Source organism: Micropterus dolomieu, linkage group LG10 (assembly GCF_021292245.1).
Source record: "Micropterus dolomieu isolate WLL.071019.BEF.003 ecotype Adirondacks linkage group LG10, ASM2129224v1, whole genome shotgun sequence".
Lineage (NCBI taxonomy): Eukaryota > Metazoa > Chordata > Actinopteri > Centrarchiformes > Centrarchidae > Micropterus > Micropterus dolomieu.
The window spans coordinates 23,739,836-23,762,184 of NC_060159.1; the positions used below are offsets into that span (position 1 = coordinate 23,739,836).

Consider the following 22,349-nt stretch of genomic DNA (forward strand, 5'->3'; position numbering starts at 1 on the left):
GGGATATCAAAAAGTCAAAATACTCCAAAGAGACTTCTTAAGGACCTTATATACACAGAAAAATCTCATCATTAAGTTTTTTAGAAGGACACTGGCACAGTTTCTCCGACCACACACTGAACAGTTGAAAGTAGGTTATTTTGTAAGCACATGTTTGCAGTTGAGGACATTGGTCTTTTTGAGCTGAAGATTAACTGCACATATTGATCTCATTCTACTGGTAAATACAGGGTGATCAAGATAAAATGAGAGTCTGTATTTCATTATAAGACTATAACACACACATACATGCATTACCGTTAAAGGATCCCCTCAACATGCAACCATTTACTTATGTTATAAATTAAATTTTAAGGCCACATAGGACATACCAGCTTGCTTAGAATGGATGCAAATTCCACTGAAGTGATGGAGAGAAAGAATTGGCATGTTGATAAGAAACAAAAAGGCACATGATATCAGAAGAGGTCAAAGCTCATGAGTAGTCTCCTAAATCTGTTGTATCTGCAGAAAAGCAACAGAATAGCTCAATAGGCCTGTGGGTGCATCTCAGCAGAGTTCAGAGTTCTCTCCCTGCTCGACAACTGAATGTGTTTCATAACTGGAACAAGGTAAGAAATTAAACAGCAAGGAAAGGATGAAACTCTGTGATATTGCAATGCAACATTTGGTGTTCCAGAATCTCCCATAAACAAGTTTTTTGACCTGTTGCTCTTTTGCCGTCCTTGTCAGGCCAATGATTGACTAATGATGGTCTGTTTGTCCTCCCGACATGGTAAAAGAAGCCCAGTAACATACTCGGTGGTACCTCTGTGAGTTAGTTGACTATGAGCTGCTAGTATATGGGCCTCACCATGGACCTGTACAAACTAGCTTTCCTCCTAGGATTCCTGATCTGCACTGGTAAGTTATAATGGCATCTTTGACTGTTAATTATGAATAGCTCTATAACTATATAATTGCCATAAAGTATAAAAAAGTAAGACAGACAATACTTTGCTTCACTGAGAGAGTATGTCATCAGGACAACCGTGTCAAAGTTGATTAAACATGTTCTTTAAATGCTATATTCATCATTCAGTTAAGCCAGGATGTATTATGAGACATGTCTGGATACACATAAAACAGTTCACTTTAATGTGTTTACACTTACACTGTGTGTAGTTTTAGTTTAGAGGCAGCCTCAGAAAATGGGAAGCAGAGACAGATGCCATAGGGACCCAGAGTTGATCTGATTCTGATCAAATCTGACATCTCAGAAGTCACACTAAACGCCTGACAGTCCAATATCACGATAACTTATGTCTTCAGATAAATGTAGTCACAATAGATACTGACTGGCCAACAGTAGCTCATCTTGTTCAAAATTAGGTGGACGTGATTACACAAACTCTTTGTTGCTCTTGACTGTGTGGGCCAACTTTCACTTAGAGACATAATATGTACAATTGTCCGCTTAAACTCGCCACTTGTGGGTTCTACATATAATAGTGTAGTTTGCTCACATATCCTTTCAAAGAATCTTGTCTTGGGACCTATTATGCAGTTTAATATTTTCTGGCATTTCTATAATGTTACAATTTCAGATGTTAAACATGACAAAAGCTTCAAATAAAATATAAATATAATAAAAGTATTTAAAAGAAATCCCTGTTAGCCAAAACCTCAGATATCCCCCTGTTCTGAATGCTCTGTTTTAAACTGTTTTTTTCATTTTATGACTAGCAGAAGAAGCCAATCTGCTCATTGTGGGGTTTATGGGCTCATTGTAGGTTTTGAAATGCTCAACAACTGCATTGTATTAGACCACCTGCATGACTGAGTCCTGGTCACTGCTGCTGCGCAAGTTTAAATCTGACCCCGCCTCTACATATATATCGTGTGGTGTAACACAGGATTTTTGCATATGCCTTCACTTGACTATATAGAAAGGAAATATAATGTATGTTGTCATGAAGATGATCCACAATTGTAACTACATATTAAGCTAAATGCTAGTGGCATGCTATCTTTCACCTCTGTGTCAGATGGCAAACTTTTTCCCCCTGCAACTTTATAAAAGTCTGACTTTGATCTGGAAGCAGAGGGAAACAACTAGCCGGTTGCAGTTTTACACTGATTAAACAAAAACTAACATTTTTTTTTACATTTAGAAAGAACCAAGCTAGCCGTTTCCTCCTGCTTCTAGTTTTCATGCTAAACTAAGTAGCTAACCTGTAGCTTCATATTTAGCACACAGACATTAGAATCATAATCAAAGAATCATCATAGAGTCCAACTAACTTCCAATTGTCTCCTTAATCGACACTTACCTGCTTCTGTGCTGGTCTGAACAGACTGATGCACTTCAGAGCACAGACTTGCATGTGAGAAAACATCTATCCACATAATAGGTGGAAACAGTCTCTTATCATACTGTTATTAATAATTAAGTCTTTGATTCTTAAGTCAGAACAGCAAATTAAATTATTGAACATAAGGAAAAGCAACATTAACATATTCGGAAATGTCCCCGTTTTTAAGTTCATGTGTATGTATGTACAGTATTTATACCCATTTCCGGGTTTTGCAACTTTGAAAACATGTACTGCTGTTTTACCTCATACATAAAACCAGAAAACCTGAAACCAGTTGTGAGCTAGGACAACGTTCGGTCATGCGGTGAATGACATCTCATTTATTGTATATTTGACAATGAATTAATATTGCTGTCTCTGATTTCAGTTAGTGGTACTGATGTGGTCGGCTACACCAAAACTGAAGGAGCCTGGATCCTTTCGCTGCAGCGAAGGCAGTACTCAGTAAACAGTGTGATTGAATGTGCCACCAAATGTAATGCTGAAATATCCTTCACATGCAAGCAAGTTCACACTTTTAAAATCCAACTTTTACATTTACACTTCTGTTCCAATTGAGTTTTTGAGGCTACACATCATGGCCTGACACCTGCTGTGTTTTCATAGGTCTTTCATATTTACTGAAAAGGACCAAGAGTGTTGGACAGCAGCAGCAAATTCTAAAACAGAGACGATCCTGCGCAGAACCAGCACAGTTTTATACGAAAAAGAAGGCAAGTCTTTTTATGTTTTCATTATGAGTTACATAAGTAACCCCAAGTCTATTTTATTTTATCATGGTGGGCTTTCTTTGATTGCTTTGATTTCTGACACATACTAAAAAGTCTACAGAGTGCACATTCTGCTCCAGCTTAGATTTTACATGACATTTTTAAGCCTCCTCTACATTGCAGTTAATGTTTAGCCTACGTTGCATAACCAGTGATGTTTGTCACCTCCTCACTGTGTTTGCAGGCACAGTGAGGAGGTGACAAACATTGAACACTGCTGAGACTCAAGTTTTGGGGATGAAACAGCAAATCACTGGGATCAGATGAATCACTCACTCAAATACTTGTCCAGCAGATAATTATTATATTATAGTACTCTGCAGTGCACTATACAGTGAACATATCACCAAGCATTCCACCTAAATAGCAGAATGACTTTATTGCATGATTAAAAATGCTATGCTGATAGCGTAGATAATATAATAGCATTTTTGTTGTTGTCTTATCTAGGATATCTCCTGGAGTGTGTAAAAGGACTAGGGACAGATTACAGAGGAACAAAGACTAAAACAAAAACCGGAAAGACATGTCAGAGATGGGAAGCAAAATTCCCACACAGGCCCAAGTATGAATTCACATATTAAAATAATGGAATTTTAAATATCACATTATACCCTTTTATATGAATGAATATAATTTTCCCAATGTGTCTGCTGCAGTATAACACCGCAGACCAATCCTCTGGCAGATCTGGAGTCTAACTTCTGCAGAAACCCTGATGCAGACACCGGGGGACCCTGGTGTTACACCACCGACCCCAACACCCGCTGGGAACACTGCAATGTACCCAGCTGCACTGGTAAAAATGACAGATTTTTTTTTGTTTGTTATTTTGTTAATTTGTGTGTGACATCAGTTAATAGAGCTAATTAGCTCATTAAAAACTAAGATGGTGCACATGTTAGGGTGACCAGACATCCCCGTTTTCCGGGGACAGGCCACCAAAACAGGGGACTGTCCTGAAGCAGTCCCCGGAAATGTCCCCATTTTTAACTGTGTGTTAATCATAGACTGCTTTTATCTGGAAGAAACAGACATAATGTGCAAATAAACTTACCAAAGCGATACTTTAATCTTTCTTTTAACAGAATAATCACAATTGTGGCCAAATAAGTGTTTGCAGTTTATAGTGTAACCAGGCCTGACATTTACATGATTATAGGCAACAATAAAAGCCTGTTGTTGCAGATGGATTATGTGTTTGGTAGGCGTATGTTCTTGTTTATATATGGAAAACAGAATGTAGCCTATAATTAACATGAGTTATATATAAAATAAAGACATGATCTCTTTTGCAATTATCCTTATGACTTTACACTATTTAACTTGCTGTTTACCAACCAATCCAGTCCTTTTTACCTGTTAAAATGGCCAAAACAACTCATGTAATGCAGTATTCCACTTGCAAGAAAGTTATTGTAGCCTCTACTTATTGACTGGAAGTTATATTTGACAGATTATAAAACCGAAATTGCCCCCTTTATTTATTTCATATGTAATAACATTATATTTTTTAATGACATACTGACCACCAAACCAAAAATGGCCCCATTTTTCCTCCCAAGTATTCCTTAAATAAATACTACCATGGGGGAGTTAATTTGTTATGTTCATTTCTGTAATGTGTTTCTATTATTTTTTACTGTTACCGCTCATACATTAAATGGACAGGCCAACACAGCAGAGAGGTAGAGTGATGTGTCTGTGCTTGGTCTTTTAAAGAGGAGTGTATACATTGCAGTGGTGAGGACTACAGAGGGAAAATCTCAACGACGGAAAACGGCTTCACCTGCCAACGCTGGGACTCCCAGAAACCTCACAACCATGGCTACATTCCCAGCGTGTAAGACTACACAACAGCACATTAATCTCAATCAATGAACCACAAGCAGGATTTAATAATATCTAACAAATGAAACTCATTTGCTAGCTAAACATTGTTTTTTCCTAAAGATTTATTTTTAATCCATTTCATTTATGTTTTCTGTAGTCTTCCAGAGAAGTACCTTGAGGATAACTACTGCAGAAACCCAGATGGAGACCCCCGACCGTGGTGCTTCACCACCAGCCCATCCAAACGATGGGACTTCTGCTCCATACCCCGCTGCAGTCAGTCCTCCTATTTTAATGATTCCTTTATTTATGCCCCATTTCCCTATTCTAACATATTATTCCTGCCTAAGCTTCCATTACTGAGAGTCAGGATCAAGGTAAATTTATTTTCAAATTTTCAGATATGTAAAATGTGTCTTGGCTGTGCAGGTGCAGAATTATGAGGACATTTAACCACTAAAAGCATTTACAAGCAATATGGCAAATATAACTGCAGCTTTTAACTGTAGAAAAAATGTACACCCACCCTTTAACCCAGTGGTTCTCAAACCTTTTCTGTCACGCCCCCCTTCAGAAGCCAAAATAAGTTCATATCCACCCACTCTGGCAACAGTGGATTTAATTTTTATCAATCAGGCATTCGAAATAAACAAGATTCAGGCTAGCAAAATAGCCTTGCTAGCACCAGAGCACTTTTGTTTGTTTATGTCACTACATGAATCATTTTCATGCAACTTTTGGTCTGCTCAACATTCATGAACGTTGAAGTGGCTTTACGACCCCCCAGGGGGGCCCGACCCCCAGTTTGAGAACCACTGCTTTACCAAAGTTGTGAGTTCAATCCCTCATGTAAATATATCTGCTGAGGAACCCCTGAACAAGATGTTTAACCCTTTCTCGCTTCAGGACCTTCGAACTGGCAAGCTGACCTAGTACTACAACCTGAAGAAGAAAAGAAAATTCCACTTCAGAATTATTTATTATTTTGATATTTTTATAAATTATTTTAATATAATAATAATTAATATACATGATTATTTCACTAAATTAAAAAGTTAGACATAATAGATTGTTTCAGTTATGGCACATAAATTTAACATCATCTAAAACACTGCTGCTACTTGAATTGTTTTTACTATGATTTCTACAATCAATCTATCTCCTCCTCTGTGCTCAGCGTCCGAGCCTCCCACCATCGTCCCAGAGCTGACCTGTGCCACCGGTGAAGGTGGAGCATACCGCGGCACGATCGCTGTGACAGAGTCTGGCAAAACCTGCCAGAGCTGGTCTTCTCAGACTCCACACAAACACAACCGCTCGCCAGAAAACTACCCCTGCAAGTAAGAGATACAGAAACAGTCAGCTCCATTTCTCCCTCTAAACCAGCTGCAACAGACACATTTAGTTACTGGTGAAAAAAAGAGCCAGATATATTCCTCAGGAGATGTTGGGGACCAAAACAGAACTATAAGGGCCTGAATCATCAGATGACGACCGGAGCATTACAGAAAGAATGCTGATGTTGTTTTGTGTCTGCTGAATGTGTAAACAGAAAACTGTTTGCTAACAATCTTCTGCCTTCACTATATGTGTAGGTGAAATGAGCTAAACACTCCCAAGTTGGAATAAAGACTGGCCACTTATGTTGTATTTTAGGTTTTGGAAAGAGAATAAATCGTACTTCTCCTTTCAACCTCTCTGGGTAGCGACTGTAACTATTACAAGTGCCCCAGGGACAGCGTTTGACCATATCTTGGAAAAATACAGCCAAAAAAAGCAAGAAAATTACTCTTTTTACATTACAGTCAATGGAGCGCATCCATGAAAGTGTCGGACTTCAGTTAGAGCAAGTCCTATACTGCGCTGTGATTGGCCAGCTGTGCATTCGGGGCGTGGCTTAGCAAAGGGTCAATTAACAGCCTGTGGAAAGAAGATGCTCTGTAATCTGGTGGTAAAATATCGGATACATCTGCATCTCTTTCTTCTTTATTAATCCCACAAGGGTGGTGGTGTTATTATTGTTTTTAGTATACACACAAAGGTCTGAAGTACAAACACATGCAACAACACACGGAGAGTGACGGGGTTGCCACTAAGTAAAAGACTTGTACAAGCAAGCTCCCCACAGTAAGGAGTTTCAGTTAAGAGACAGCTACAGCAGGTAGAACAAAGGGGTGATTTATTTCATTAAGGATCTGTTTTTATTTTCTATTTAACTCTTTTAAAAGTTTTTTTTATATTTCTCTGTTGCTTTTATGATGTAAAGCATTTTGAATTACCTTTGTTGTTGAAATGTGCTATACAAATAAACTTGCTTTGCCTAGACCAAATCACAGTATGGAAACTCAGGATGAAATACATGGATAGACCCAGTCTAGTGCATTGCTACCATTAAACTTCCTTTTATAGACTAGGCTTTTATTTGCTTAAATCACTGAACTCACCCTGCCTATATTTTGGACAGGCCTTTGATTCCTTTACCATGCTGGTAAATCAGAATGAATAATCCTATCATGCTCATTGTTTCAGTAAACTGCTGACTGAAACCAACTGCTGGTGGCAGAAAAGACACATTAAACACAAAAACTTCACAAGGTGATATGATCAGGGATGAGGGCATTGTTTTCCTTGTTGTGTAGTTCTTCTGTCCCAAGTGATGAAAAAAGTCAAGGAGGTAACTTTGAATTTTACAGATTTCAATGCCCAGACAAGGTGACTCCACTATACTATGTGCACATGCTCACATGGGCTCCATCGTCCACCAGATCTGATTTGGCAGGTTATGAACAAAAACCCTGGAAATGAAACAAATAAACAAAGCGGTGCAAAAGGAAAGCCAGATGCATGATCCCAAGCATGTGCCTGTGTATTCATCAATATTACTGTCTGTTGTTTGTCAGAGGCCTCGATAACAACTATTGTCGAAACCCTGACAATGAGAGGATGCCCTGGTGTTACACCACTGACCCTGAAACTCGCTGGGAGTACTGCAAAGTGCCGAGATGTGGGGATGCAGTCAAACAAGGTAAAACAGTGATCAACAATGATAATGTCCACTTTAGCTGGACTTGATTCAGTTTGAAGAAAGAGCAAATTTGCAAAGCAAGGAAAAGAGTCTAGGCATAGCAATGATTATTAAAAGGGTAAATGCAAACTTTCTTACAAAGTTTCAATCATGTTAATGACGGTGGTGATGGACGCTAGAAGAGAGGAAGACAGCAACCAGGCCTTGAATTTGAAATCATGACTAAGTATATAGTCCTCTAAAACTATCTTCAGACACAGCTGCAAATGAAAATGAATCAGTCTGATTTCCTGTTTCTTGCTGCAGAAGAGACATCGAATCCTGCAGAGGTGGAAGAGGAGGAAGAAGCGTGTTTTGAGGGGGATGGGTCGAGTTACCGTGGCGTAACATCAGAGACCGTCAGTGGAAAAAGATGTCAAGCCTGGAGCTCCATGACTCCTCACAGCCATCAGAAAACTCCACAGAACTTCCCCAAAGCGTGAGCATCAAGTCGCATCTACCAATACATTTTATATTTTGAAATGCTGATTATGCCTTCTCTTACGCCTCTGGGCCAGCGATAGCCTTGGCCTGAGACACTATGTTTTCGGGTTGTCCTGCCTTCCGTCCCATTCTCATAAATGATATCTCAGAAACGCTTTGAGGATGTTTCTGCAAATTTGATACAAATGTCGACTTGGAGTCAAAGAAGAGCTGATAAGAATTTTGTGGTCAAAGGTCAAGGTTACTGTAACCTTAGGTCCATCCCATCCTCATGATCGCAATATCTCAAGAATGCCTGGAAGGAGTTTTTTCAAATTTGGCACCAACGTCCACTTGGTCTGAGCTGATTAGAATTTGGTTGTCAAAGGTCAAGGTCAGTGACCTCCCAAAACACTAGTATATGAATATGGACGACACGACAGCTTCCTAAAACTGGCTGGCTGCAGTATAGGTCATAAACCCCGACCTCTCCATGTCAGCAGATGGGACAAGGGCTAAACTAAAAAAAATTAAGTATCTATACTTCATAAACATTTTTACCAAAGATGGTTTCTGTTATTTTAGTTAGTTCTTATCACAATAATATATGTTCAACTATTTATTTCTGAAAGACAGATTTGTGATTAATTACATGCTAGGATTGGCCAAAGGACAATGATCCTTTTTGGTATCCAACTCTGACCTAAAGCTCGTACAACTGCTGCTGACCTGAGCTGATTCTCAGCCTAAATAGCCCAAGTCTGCACTCTAAAATATGGCAACCATTTTATGCCATGTATCTGGTTCACATTTAGTCCGCATATGATTTTAAAACATTTTTAAAGATGTGCATCTTACATAGTCCCCAAGAGGTTAGGGGATCAAATGGACTTCCCAGCACCTATCACCAGCCTTATGTCAAGGTTGACCTATGTGAAAATGAAATCTTTGGCCCTGTCCACCAATAGAAAGTCATAGCACAACTGCCATATCGCCTATCATTGCCAATATCTGTGCAAAATAAGGTAGCTAGCTTAACAATATATTAGTAGCTTGTTGTTTTAAAATTGAAGTGCAAGGCATGGTAATAAAAACAAACCAACAGAGATCATTGGGTCCTTTCCTGGCTTGATTCTCTTGCTGTCCTGTTTTCTCTTTTAACAGGGACCTCAGGAGGAATCTCTGCAGGAACCCTGACGGAGACCGAGCTCCCTGGTGTTACACTACAGACCCCGGAGTACGCTGGGAGTACTGCAAATTGGAGAAATGCCCCACCAATCCTGTGGGAGCTGTACCTACCAATCCTTCTCAACCCCAGGCCCCCTCCACCGCCACCCAGACACCACCAGAGACAGGTTCATTATGCAACTTTTTAAATGTGTGTTTATCAGATTGTGAGCTTCAGTTTGTTTTATCCTGTATTCACTCACTTGTTTCTCTCTGTTGCTGTGTTAGACTGTAAGATTGGAAATGGAGATACATACCGGGGTCCAACCTCCATCACTATTCTGGGTGTGACCTGCCAGGCCTGGAGTGCTCAGAGCCCTCACCAACATAACAGCTTCACCCCACAAAGTCACCCCACCAAGGGTCTGGAGGGCAATGTAAGTGTGTTCATGTATGAACCATTTTTAGTTGTAGACTTTAGTAGTAATGACGTTTCGCTCTGGATTTAATGAACACATCAACGGTGAAAGCTGGTTAATCATTATATTTGTTTCTAGTTCATTGATTCTCTTATTGTGTGTCACTGTCAGAGTTGCAGAAACCCAGACAGCGATGTGAACGGACCGTGGTGCTACACTACCGACGTTAACAAGAAATGGGACTACTGTCAGATCCCTGACTGTGGTATGTGAACACTATTAGAGTGTTAGACATTACGGTTAATAACTGAAATTTATTGAAACAACTCCACCTGCGAGGCTCGAGGAATGGCAATATTGGTCAATCAGTCTATTAGTAGAAATTTGGTCCAGATTGAAATATCTGGATGGATTAATTGCCATAAAATTTGGTAGAGACTCTGATAAACCTCTTGTTTGGTAAACCTGTTTACAACTTATTCCCTTATGAATTTAATAAAATTCCGGTAATACATTTTTTGTCCATCCAACAGTTTTGTTTCTTCATGTGTAACGAGCACTAGAGGATGATATTTTTTCCAATCCCTTTGGAATGATAAATAAAAGTCTTGTTAACTGACACCTAGTGTTGTAGTGCTTGAGACCGGTCTTTGATTGGATGTAAAACAAATTGCTTCAAATGCTCTGTATTTGTATAGCAACTTACTAGTCTTTTTCGACCACTCAAAGCGCTTTTACACTACATCTGCATTCACCATTCACACACATGCATACATTTACCTAAGTGCTCAAACAGCGAACAGATTCACCCCGAACCCCGAATTGCAGATTGATTCAGGGTTCTTGCCCAAGGACACTTCGACATGCAGCCTGGAGAAACCGGGGATTGAACTCCGACCTTCCGATTAACGGGAAACCCGCTCTATCTCCTGAGCCACAACCAATAACCCTGATTAAAATTGTGTTGTCACCCCTCACCAAGATGGTGATGCTTATGTTGATTTCAGCTCTCAGTGTTTGTATGTGGATGTTTTAATGGGAATGTGGATCTTTCGGATCAATTTAAGATCAATATGATCTCGTTCCACATTTTATTGTGTGTCATGTAATGTGGGGAACTGGTCTTGGTCTTGACTTGGTCTCGACTTGGTCTCAGCCCCTAAAAGTCTTGGTCTTGTCTCGGTCTCAATAAACTCTGATCTTGGTCTTGACTACAACACTACTGACACCAACTAATTTGATGTTTATGTTTCACTTCACTTACGAGAATTCATGACTCTGAGCTATCTTTTTAGCTGGACTGAAGTGTGGGAACCCAGTCAACAAACCAAGGCGTTGTTTTAGTCGGATTGTGGGAGGCTGCGAGTCTAAAGCTCACTCATGGCCCTGGCAAATCAGCCTCCGGACCAAGTGAGTAGAACAATACTAAGATATGATTTTAATAAAATATGATATTGGTTAAAGTGATATTGGGGTTTTAAAAGACAATGCCATTTTTGTATTAAGGCAAACAATTACCTAGCCCCAGTCTTGTGCTTCTCAAGTATTAGCAGACATTCAGGTCACAGAGGTAACCATCAGTTCCTTTAAAAGATAATTAACCGGCGAGGTTTGGAAAAAATCCAGACAGTTGTAGCAGACCTAAATATTAGTCATGCAATTTAATAAATTTATGAGAATTGATACCCAATTATGAATTTTTAAGATTCATAATATCAAAATTTATTCCTCATTAAGGGCACCACCGGAGTTGTTATAATCCTAGTGTCTCCGGACCTCTAGGTAGTTTTGAATAATTATACAATTATTACTAGTGATCAGTTAGTTAATAATCGCTCAATTATCTTAAATCAGTCAGTCAGTCTCATATCTAAAGGGTCAATTCTCTTGGCAGGAACTATAAATAGGCAACACACACAGCTCTTGATTATATTACAGTGAATTTATTCTCTAACTAAAGGTGATAAAAAGATGGTTGGATACAGGGAACATAAACATTTGCTGAACAATGAGCCTGGAGGTTCGATTGTGGGAAGCATTTGACTCATACGGCATAGAAGAGCTAATGAAAGTAAACTAATGCTATGGTTTTAGGAGTTAAAACGGACATCTGATCACAGGACGTGTGTTAAGTCTTACTGCTTGTCGACAGCCTGCTTTTGGCCTGTTGCACGGGCCCCACGCTAGCTGCCCGATCCTGGCTTTTTGCTAGGGATTCTCCAGGGTTCTCCGTGTCTGATTGAAAACGCCTCCTCCGTCTGGCAATTCGGCTGTTTTCAGGTTTCCTTCGTTGTAGCTGGCGAGACCACGTGGCTTGGTCTGACCTCGGTGAAGTTGGCTCGACGAAAAAGGCTTAAAATGGAACTTGGTCGTTCCTGAATTAATCCAGTGTAACTTAACGGACTGATAACTTTAACAAACAAAAGAAATAAAGAAATTAAAACAAACTGAAGAGCAGATCGATGTCTCGGCAGGCGAAACAAAAGGGCCTGTTTCGCGTGTCGCTCTTTTGTTGCCTGTGGCGTGGTTCCCCAGGGGGCGTCTCAGGTTTCCCAAGGGACTGCCTTTCTAAACTTAATGTCTAAAAAGAAATCTATTTGCACGTATTATAATCAAATATTTTCCACAATCGAACCTCAATGGTTGAACGGTTGTACTGTAACAGGAAACAATTGTCACATTATTGGTCAGGATATTTATACATTTAACGTCATTTCCGACGAGGGCATGTAATACTTATTTCATCCACTTGGGGGAGCTCAGGTTTCATGAGGAAAGCTTAGATTACATTAGATGAAGGAGTGTCTTGCTGAAAATAAAAACACTGCACAAGTAACTTTCTTTTCAGCACTAATATCAACAACGGATAGCAACAACAGTTAACATAACTACTCAAATAGAGGCAAACATATTCAGGTAACTAAAGATTTAATCAAACTTAATTAAATGCTTTGAGTCTTTGGAGACTGCAGTCCTTAGCCATTCAAAGTCCAGCTATCCTGGATTGTGTCACACATAGGTGAGACAAGGAGTATCCCTTTGATGTGGTAATAAAACAAAGAATAAGGTCAGTTGCCACAGAAACATGTGTGGGGGGCCAGTTTTGATAGGCTGTTCAGGGAGATGCCAATGGCTGGTTCGTGTCCCTTTGTCAGTTTAACAGTCAGGCCCCGCGTTATCAGCTTCGGAATCAAAAAGTTGCCAGTTTTATGGTCGGGATAGCACTTAGAGAAAGCAACTTTGACCCCTCCCCTTCTTCTCTGGGGAGGAGAAAGGAATTTAGAGTAGCTCCAAATTTATTCAATATAAAATGCACAAATCCACACCGTTGTTCACTACACAGTCACAACTAGAGAAACAGATTAAAATTCTTTATTTTATCACTCAGCGGACAGAATATTTTTATTTATTTATTTAAGAGTATTTGAGGATTCAGAACAGTGGTGAATGTTTTTAAATGACCTTCTGTTTTTTTCAGACGTCGCTGGTTAATAAGCTTTTAAAGAAACAGATGTTACCTCTGTGACCTGAATATATGCTAATAGATGGAAGGCACAAACAAATATTTTGACAATGGGAGTCTGATATTCAAATACTGAGAAAACACTATTGATTTTAATCTGCAAAATAAAACCATTATTTCACTGACCCTTTATTATCATTGTAAAAATCCAAATTAGGATCATGCCCAAAAATTCAAAACCGAGTGAAAACATTACTTTCCAGCTGCCAGCATTTTATCACAATTATAATTTTGCTAAAAGAGGAATGTCTTTTTTTGGTTCACGAGTTTAATAGGGTGAAAAAAACATAGGCTAATTCATTCATAGGACAATATAACTTTGAAACCTAGACCAGTGGACTGTCTCAGCTTTAGGTTGGTTAAACAGTCTTTTTAATAATAGAAACACTCTCAGTTACATTACAGCCTTAAAATTTAGAAAAGTATAGAAAATAGTTTAGAAGATTATTAAAATTAATACACACCATGTGTCAAGAAATTTGTATTTTGCAGACTATTTTTCTGCACTTGTAGAAATATATAAACTTTATAATAGAAGTGGACTCTGGCTGCTGTGTATTCTGAATTTATTTATGATTTTTACTTTTAATGTATGTTAATGTCCATGTTTTTGTAACCCCCTTGAAAACAATATGCTGCATTTCAAGAGGTTTATCTGTACATTTTTAAATACTTTCTGAAAAAGGTGGGGGTGTTGATTCTGTCCTCCTTTAATACATTTCTGTCTCTCATTCCACCAGCACGGGAACTCATTTCTGTGGAGGAACTTTGATTGACCCTCAGTGGGTCCTTACTGCTGCGCACTGCCTGGAGAGGTCAGTAAGACTATAAAAAAACATCTTATGACCAAATCCTGTAATAACACAACTACATGTTTATGTGAATGTTTTGTGTACTGTAGGTCCAAACGGCCTTCAGCCTACAAGGTACTCCTGGGTGTCCACACAGAGAGAGCCAATGAGCCGTCAAAACAAGAAAGGAACCTGGAGAAACTGGTTCTGGGACCCAATGGAGCTGACATCGCTCTGCTCAAACTGCAGAGGTGAGTAGTGGACTGATCATCCTACTACCACTACTAATACAAGTAGTAGTAATCATAATTTTACTGATGAGAAGTACTTTACTCACTATTGCTACTCAGTGGTGGAAATTAAAGTACATTTACCCAAGTACTGTACTTAAGTGCAATTTTATTAAGTACTTTAATTGAGAATCCATCCTCAACCGCTTATCCTGCATACAGGGTCGCGGGGGGTGATAATCTAATAATATATGACATTATTGTGAAATTAACCATACTACATGTTTGTTGTTACTTTTGGTTACTTTAATACCTTGTTAATACCTTTGTACTTTTAATGAGGTATTAGATATTTGAGACCTGCTGTTCATTGTAAACTGCAAATGTGCAGTACAATGAGTAGAAAGCCTGAAACCTTTTATAGATTAAATTATTAATCAATTACAAATAATAATCACTCACCACTGAAACTGACATTCCTGTGTGTGTTTCTTGTGCGTTTTCAGCCCTGCACTAATAAATGACAAAGTCTTGCCAGCTTGTTTGCCAGAGAAGGACTACATTGTTCCCAGTGGAACCGAGTGTTATGTTACTGGATGGGGTGAAACTCAAGGTACGTCACGTGTATGCATGTGCTCTTGTGCTGCTATCCTTGTGAGGACCAATTTGTGTTTTTTCAAAATTAAGATCTGGTTTGGGAAATGCATTATGGTAATAAGGACTTTAGAAGTGAAATATGCTTTCGTACACTAGAATATTTTATATATACGCAAACACACCGAATGTGTAGAACACGTTGGTAAACATTCATCTTTATATCTGTAACACTCCCAACTGGAAATTTAGCTTTATTACAAACTGTAAAACAACACCTCCATTAACATTACCAAATTGAGAGGAATCCTGTAATGATGCTGGTAATGATCACGGGTGAAAGATGAGGAAGAGGAGGATTGTGGATAACCGTGGGGAGGTGTGTTGCAGGTACTGGAGGAGAAGGCGTCCTGAAGGAAGCTGGTTTCCCTGTGATCGAGAACAAGATCTGTAATCGTCCATCGTACCTGAACAGCAGAGTCAAAGACCACGAGATGTGTGCTGGAAATATCGAGGGAGGAACAGACAGCTGCCAGGTATGGGAAATCCAAAGAACTATGGAAGTTGGAAAACATCTTAGAAAACTATAGTGTTATGCGTGGCTATTTGCCACAATGTCTTTTTTTATGGGTCTGTAAAGCAATTTAGCTTCCTGCAAAGAAATTTGTAATTTGGTACTAATATTAGATAAAATAGAGACATTTTTCAAGTGGTGAATATTCAATTACTTGCTAGTGTGAAAGCTGAACATGCAAAAATGTTGTGTACATTCATAAAAACATAATGAATTAATCTTTTAGAGATTTTAGAGCGTTTTGTGGCTTGAGGGAGCTCTGATAAATTCATTGGTTGGGGCTAAAGACTACAAGTTTGAAAATGACATGACGTGTTTTGGGGGAGTGGCTTTGGAAGGAAACAGGTTTTTTTGGTTGGATACTTTCAGAATCTAGCTGTCTCTTACTAGTTTCTCCAATGTTGCCTACCATAGTTTCAAACATAACTGTGCCCACACATCATGAAACAGGTAAAGCTCCGCAAAGTCAAATTTTGTAGCAAGAAGTTTGGGTAAGGATGTTAATGTTAATATTCGTTTTCACTTCCAAATATTGTAAGTGCTTTGCTTAATTCAGTTAAGCTTTGTTTAAAATGTGATGGACTCTGTTCTAGCAATGTTGCTGCACCACAGAGCTCAGCAGTTTGTATTTAAAATGTTGTAACTACTAGTGATTATTGTCAGAAGTGAAATGTAAATATAATTTTTGATAAATATTAAGAATTGTTTGTAAATATTTGACCTAAAATTGTTTTCTATATCTAGATCACTCTTCCCTCCTGCTTTGCTGGGGTTCTTTTCCAGTCTATTTTTTGCACCAGTTGAACTGAAAAGCATTTATTTTTGTCCTCACTGCAGGGTGACAGTGGTGGTCCCTTGGTGTGTAATTCCCAGAACAGCTATATCCTGCAGGGTGTGACATCATGGGGTCTGGGATGCGCCAATGCCATGAAACCCGGCGTCTACGCCCGAGTCTCCAAGTTTGTCGACTGGATCGACAGAACAATCAAAGCTAACTGAAAACTTTCCACCTTGAACAAATTCAGTCGCTTCAAATGTGATCCCTTGTAGAAAGTGACTGTTTATCGTGCTTTTTGAAGATACTTTAACATGTGTGTACTGTTCTGCTCCAACATGACTACTTAAGTTTGTAGCCTGGTATTATCTCATGTAAAGTATTATCTCAGTTTCCTGTGGTGGAAACACAATAAAGAGATCATATTCCTGGTTTTGGGATGTAAAGGTATATTTTCGGTGTGTGTTCTTCTGAGCTGAAAAATAAAACTTAAATCAAAGGACATGTGTAAGTCATGCTTTATAGAAAATGTATTTTAAAAAAACTTACTTCCTTGTTAGTAGAGGGCAGTGAATTGTATCACAGTGAGGAAAATCTACACACATGCATGCACACAAAGACAGTCACAAAGATGTTGTTTCCTTGTTTGTCAGGTCAGGTTTGTTCATTTGTTGGTTCTCCACTTCATCCTGCTTTTTCCTGGGATCAAGAACATACATATTCTATTAATAATAAATAAAAATACTTCCTGCATTAAGATTGCATTAAGAATTTAAATGCAAGTGAATCAATCATTAAGAATTTGTTATATTCAGATAATATGTCTCACATTTGAATGTACAATTCCTTTGCAGTTTTACTCCAGGCATCAATTACTTTATTAAATGACAACTATAATAAACATGTTTTGGCAGGGAAAGCAACTCCATACATGTACTTCAATACAATTCTGAGGTACTACTCTTCTATTCTAACTTCAGTGAAAACTATTGCAGTTTTTACAACACAACATTTAACAGCTAATACACAAAACATCTGATTAGCGTATATGACATGTTGCTATATATGAAACTACTCAACACTAAAATAGTCCAAATTACTTTACTTTTTGAATGCAAGACTTTTAGTTGTATAGCGTTTTTATATGGTGGTATTGCAATTTTGGCCACCAGCCATTTCCTTCATATTTGCCATCACAATGAGGATGAGAATAAATACTGTGTAGTGAATTCTATTCAACTTAATTGGGAGCGATATCTCACCTATTAGGAAACTCAATATCATCAATGGTCTCAGGGAGAGGAACTCCTCTGGTTTCAGGCAGCAACAACACCAAACCTCCAGCTATAAGCGCGACTATTCCTGTATGAAACACAATGTGGAGAACACTGAATCACAGTGCTGGTACAAACTTATGGGCTTCACTAGTCAATATTACAACATAAAGATTTTGTCTTATCTTAATATGTAGCACTGCAACAGGTAAGAGTGTGCTGTGCATCTACCCTGGTGGTTACTGGTTGGACATCTTCACACAAAAGGTGAATAATGAAAACCAAATAAATACCTAAACGTTATGTCAGCTGAAGATTTTAAATTAATCCCTATGCAGCTTATAGGGATTCCTATAAGCTGCATCAATTACATCTTAATCCTTTCCTCGACACTTGAATACAGCACTGGACTAATTACATACACAGAACGATTTCTTGGGCCACCAGTGTACAGCAGCTTAAACACTGTCACAGTATTCATTAATAACATGGCAGAAACCTACCAAATATGATGAGTGGCAGCTCCTGCCAGATGACAGCCAGTCTGTAGAGCAGGAATGGAGATACGATGCCTCCAACATCACACAGAGTCGAACAAACTGACACTCCCAGGTTCCTTTGTGTAGTTAATCCAATTAACCATTACATTTTGCAATTACACTCTATATTTTAGAGATAATGCATCTAAGAGTTGATCATTCTGACCTCACCTGACAAATGTTGGGTAGAGCTCAGTGTTAACAAACACCACCATCTCAAAGGCCATGGTGATACCCAGCCGACCGACGCAGGCCACCACCGTCTTAAACCAGAACATGCCTGAGGCACAGAGAAAAATATGCATTTACAGAACTGTGTGCATATTTAGAAAGCTAAGACCAACCCATGATACAGAAGGTCTTTCTCATTATGATTCTTGTATCAATAAGAATGGGACATCACGCCTTAAAGATTGTACTGTAGATTTACTGGATTGAATTAGTTGATGCAGTATCATCAAATTAACAATTTCCTTTTTCGATTTCAGACAAAGTCAGGGAATTTGATACATTTTCCTAGAGAGGTCTTGGATATGTCAGGCAATTTTTCTTGTCACCCTCTGGTAGATGAAACTGGACAGTTATAATTTTTTTTGTCTCAAAATCGATGCAGCAAAACCAGAGACATCATGATTTTTATTCCACGCATTCTTCTTCCTTGTCAGTTAACATGGTGCCTACATTACCCACAATTCAACCCGACTGCTGGCAGTTCAATTGAACATTCAGGTGTAGCGGCTGATGTTACTGAGCTGCTAGCCTCAAACAGGAGGAGCTACAGAGGTTTTGTAAGTTCACTTCTTCCTAAGGCAACATCCACTTATTTTGTTTTGTTTTTTATCTCAACAATATAACTTCAAACGTAGTCTTCAGCCTGAATAACACTGGCCATTTTTCAGATTTCTCACAGCTCTGTCTGGAGCCAAAAAAGGCTTTATTTAGCCGATGCTTTTATCCAAAGCGACTTACTTGCTATTTTGTCAGAGGCCGCACGCCTCCAGAGTAACTAGGGGTTAAGTGTCTTGCTCAGGGACACATTGGTGAATGTGTCACAGTGGGGAATTGAACCCAGGTCTCTCACACCAAAGGCACATGTCTTATCCACTGTTCCGCCACCACCCTATACAACTTTCTTTTTTCACATAGGCAGTAGTTCTCCCCAACACTTGTTAACAGACTTTGATGTGTAAAATGTATAAGAAACCATTGTTATTTATGACAAAATAAAACCAAAACAAACATATTTATCATATAATTTTACAGCTATAACAATCCTTGTAGATGAAATAGTAAATAAGTAAAGAACGAACTCTGGGGGTGAATTAAGTAAAAGCTAAATGACATGGTCTAAGAACAAGAAGTTCTTCTCACTGTCAGGAATGAAGGCAGTGATCAAGCAGGAGGCTCCAGCTACAATGTTGGCAGAGGCAAAGGGTAGGCGCCGGCCGATACGTTCAATGGTGAAGAGGATGAGGAAGGCAGCAGGGAACTCCACTAGACCAGAGATGAGGAAGTCAATGTAGATATTTCCTCTTGTTATCCCTACACGCATGATGAGGCCTTGATAAACCACAGCACTGGTGAACCTGCAGAGATGGGAACAAGAAGAATCAGTATCTCCTACATTTGGGGGTTTGCTTGGCCTACAAATCTGTGATTTTAGATGAGCCCCACCAGTTGAACATGAGGATGAAAGTGTGTTTCCTCATATTTGGAGTTCTGATCAGGTCCAGCAAAGATGCAGAAGTGGAATCACCCTCATTATCACTCAACGTCTGAAATAAACAATCATGATTCATGATCAATAATCAGTTATGACATTAAATTAGGACCTCACGTACAAATGATTTGACATAGCAGATCATGAAATGACACAATGATTCTGAAAATAAGTAGTTGTTTGCTTTTAGGAGAATTTAGATGTTACATCAACTGCAGAGTCTAAATCACCTCAACTTTCTTAGAGAGTTTCTTCTTGTTCTCCTTGGCCATAGCTTCAACGATCTCCAAAGCTTTTGAAGAATTGTTCTGAGAGATGAGCCACCTTGGAGATTCTGGGATAAACCTGTGACACAAAACAACCTGGACATTTTTCCAGCAACTGTTCACCAACACAGCTGCTTGTAATGGACGATCTGAGCAAGATAACATTAGTTTAATGTGTTTCTGGACGCAAAATATATATTTTCTGCTTTTATTAAACAGCTGAAACATGACAGGAAATGGGTGAAGAGAGAGATGGGGAACGACATGCAACAAGTCCCTGGCCAGACGTTGTGGTTCTTGGTTAGTGCCTTAACCCTTATAGGCTACCAGGCGTGTAAGACAAACTGCTAGAGGCTGGCAGTGGTTCAGAGACACAAGTTTGAGCAGGAAACCTGTTTAATAATGAGCAGTAATAGATATATACAAAATCTTTGGTGGATGCATCTAACATTTACATATGTAGGTGTGGGAGTGGAACAACAAAGAGCAGTATCTTAATGATTAGTCACAGCAAAACCAAATCCTACACCCCTTACCCATGGTGCTTAATAAAACATTTAGAAATCATTATACTCATTACATTAGATCTGCAAAACAACAACAATTCATTTGATATAGCTCAAAAATCGTACTATTTCTTTTTTTAAGCCTCCTGATGTTCAACAAATAATTATTATTGATGAACTAAAAACACAACAAAACTTCAGCTGGGCATGATAACATTTCTTCATTCCTTGTTAAACAGATTAAGCAGTCTATTTTGCAGCCACTGGTTTAGATTTTTTCTCTCTCTATGACAACAGGAGTTGTAACAGAGGATTTAAAAGTTGCCAAAGTTATTCCTGTTTAAAGCAGATGACCCATGTTGTTATTAATGATTATAGACCCTTATCTATATTGCCTTGTTTTTCAAATTCTATGTCTCAAACAGAAGACAGTTTGTTTGTGTTAATGGATGCTATTCCAACAAAGGCAGACTACTTTGTGGGTTCCCACAGGGGTCCATTCTCGGACTGTTACTGAATATTGAAGCATGTGCTCTTCCTTCATGTCTTGCTTTTTTTGAAAAGTATTTCAACAAAGATATAAATAACAAAATGGAACTCCTTCCTGAACAGATACAAAGTGGAAAACAAGAATATAAACTTTCATACCAGTAGTAAGTCAGGAAGAGCATGTAGGGTGCAGTGATGACGACCTGCAGCCACCGCCAGTCAGTGATGAAGTAGGCGAGCAGAGGGAGGATGAGGATGCCGACACTGAAGAACATCTGGTACAACGTGCCCACCATCCTTCTGTACTCAACTCCAACGATCTCTGTGACTGACAAGAACACAGGAAACTTAATATATATCACTAAAAAAGAAAAACAGATCCATGAGTGGAAGTAGAACTGGTGGACTCAACAGTAACCTCCACAGTACCCTAATGTACAAGATAAAGTCCACTTCCACTGGAGAAAACATTATCAAGTGCCATGTAGGGTACCATTGCAGTTGAGAAAATGTGATGAAGTACCCTGTAGGGTGCCCTTTAAGTGGAGAAAATGTGCCCTGTAGGGTCCCCTAAATTGTTAAATAGTCTGGTTTACTGTGTTTGTATGGCTGAGGTTAGGCGACTATTTTGTGTGTATGTTTCAAAACAGAGCATGGACTAGAAAGTGAAATCTTAGTATTTATAGCTGAACCGTTGGTTGTATGACTTCACACAAGAGTTCTGTTCATGTTTATATCATTAAGTTAGTTAGTTATAATAGATGTAGTTATCGGGGTGGAGGTGGTGATGGTGTAGTGGATAAGACGCATGCCTTTGGTGTGAGAGACCAATGTGTCCCTGAGCAAGACACTTAACTCCTAGCTGCTCCAGAGGCGTGCGACCTCTGACATGTATAGCAATTGTAAGTCACTTTGGACAAAAGTGTCAGATAAATGCAAATGTTATTGAGATGCCTCAGAAGAAAATCTGTTTGAAGAAACATGGAAAGTCATCATTACGCAGCACATATGAGGCCATCCAGCCTCCTTTGACTG

General features: G+C 38.9%; 2 protein-coding genes across 2 annotated transcripts in view; one reads left to right on the top strand and one right to left on the bottom strand.

Annotated features, from left to right (window-relative positions):
* The first annotated feature begins 561 nt into the window (after positions 1–561).
* plg (plasminogen) lies at positions 562–17,019 on the top strand. The gene is made up of 20 exons (XM_046061327.1): positions 562–611; positions 733–903; positions 2,725–2,860; positions 2,964–3,070; positions 3,578–3,692; positions 3,787–3,926; positions 4,850–4,970; positions 5,118–5,236; positions 6,138–6,300; positions 7,861–7,985; positions 8,292–8,463; positions 9,612–9,802; positions 9,903–10,051; positions 10,205–10,298; positions 11,329–11,443; positions 14,297–14,371; positions 14,458–14,598; positions 15,084–15,190; positions 15,562–15,707; positions 16,583–17,019. The coding sequence occupies exons 2-20, from the start codon at positions 843–845 to the stop codon at positions 16,742–16,744; spliced, it is 2,439 nt and encodes an 812-aa protein (XP_045917283.1). The 5' UTR covers positions 562–611; positions 733–842; the 3' UTR covers positions 16,745–17,019.
* A 2-nt stretch (positions 17,020–17,021) lies between these two features.
* The window catches only part of LOC123978170 (solute carrier family 22 member 2-like), an 8,194-nt gene continuing 2,866 nt past the window's right edge, over positions 17,022–22,349 (bottom strand). Inside the window, exons 5-12 of the mRNA XM_046061328.1 lie at positions 21,474–21,642; positions 20,284–20,398; positions 20,008–20,108; positions 19,705–19,919; positions 18,505–18,613; positions 18,298–18,410; positions 17,783–17,882; positions 17,022–17,219 (exon numbers count right to left, since the gene is read on the bottom strand). Coding sequence (XP_045917284.1) covers positions 17,144–17,219; positions 17,783–17,882; positions 18,298–18,410; positions 18,505–18,613; positions 19,705–19,919; positions 20,008–20,108; positions 20,284–20,398; positions 21,474–21,642 — 998 coding nt within the window. The 3' untranslated portion in view covers positions 17,022–17,143. The remainder of the gene's footprint in view (positions 17,220–17,782; positions 17,883–18,297; positions 18,411–18,504; positions 18,614–19,704; positions 19,920–20,007; positions 20,109–20,283; positions 20,399–21,473; positions 21,643–22,349) is intronic.

Bases quoted from the DNA above. Each gene is read 5' to 3' on its own strand.
- plg (XM_046061327.1), top strand. From the start codon at position 843: ATGGGCCTCACCATGGACCTGTACAAACTAGCTTTCCTCCTAGGATTC. The intron at 6,301-7,860 runs GTAAGAGATACA...GTTGTTTGTCAG, and splicing joins CCAGAAAACTACCCCTGCAA to AGGCCTCGATAACAACTATT. The intron at 14,372-14,457 runs GTCAGTAAGACT...TGTGTACTGTAG, and splicing joins GCTGCGCACTGCCTGGAGAG to GTCCAAACGGCCTTCAGCCT.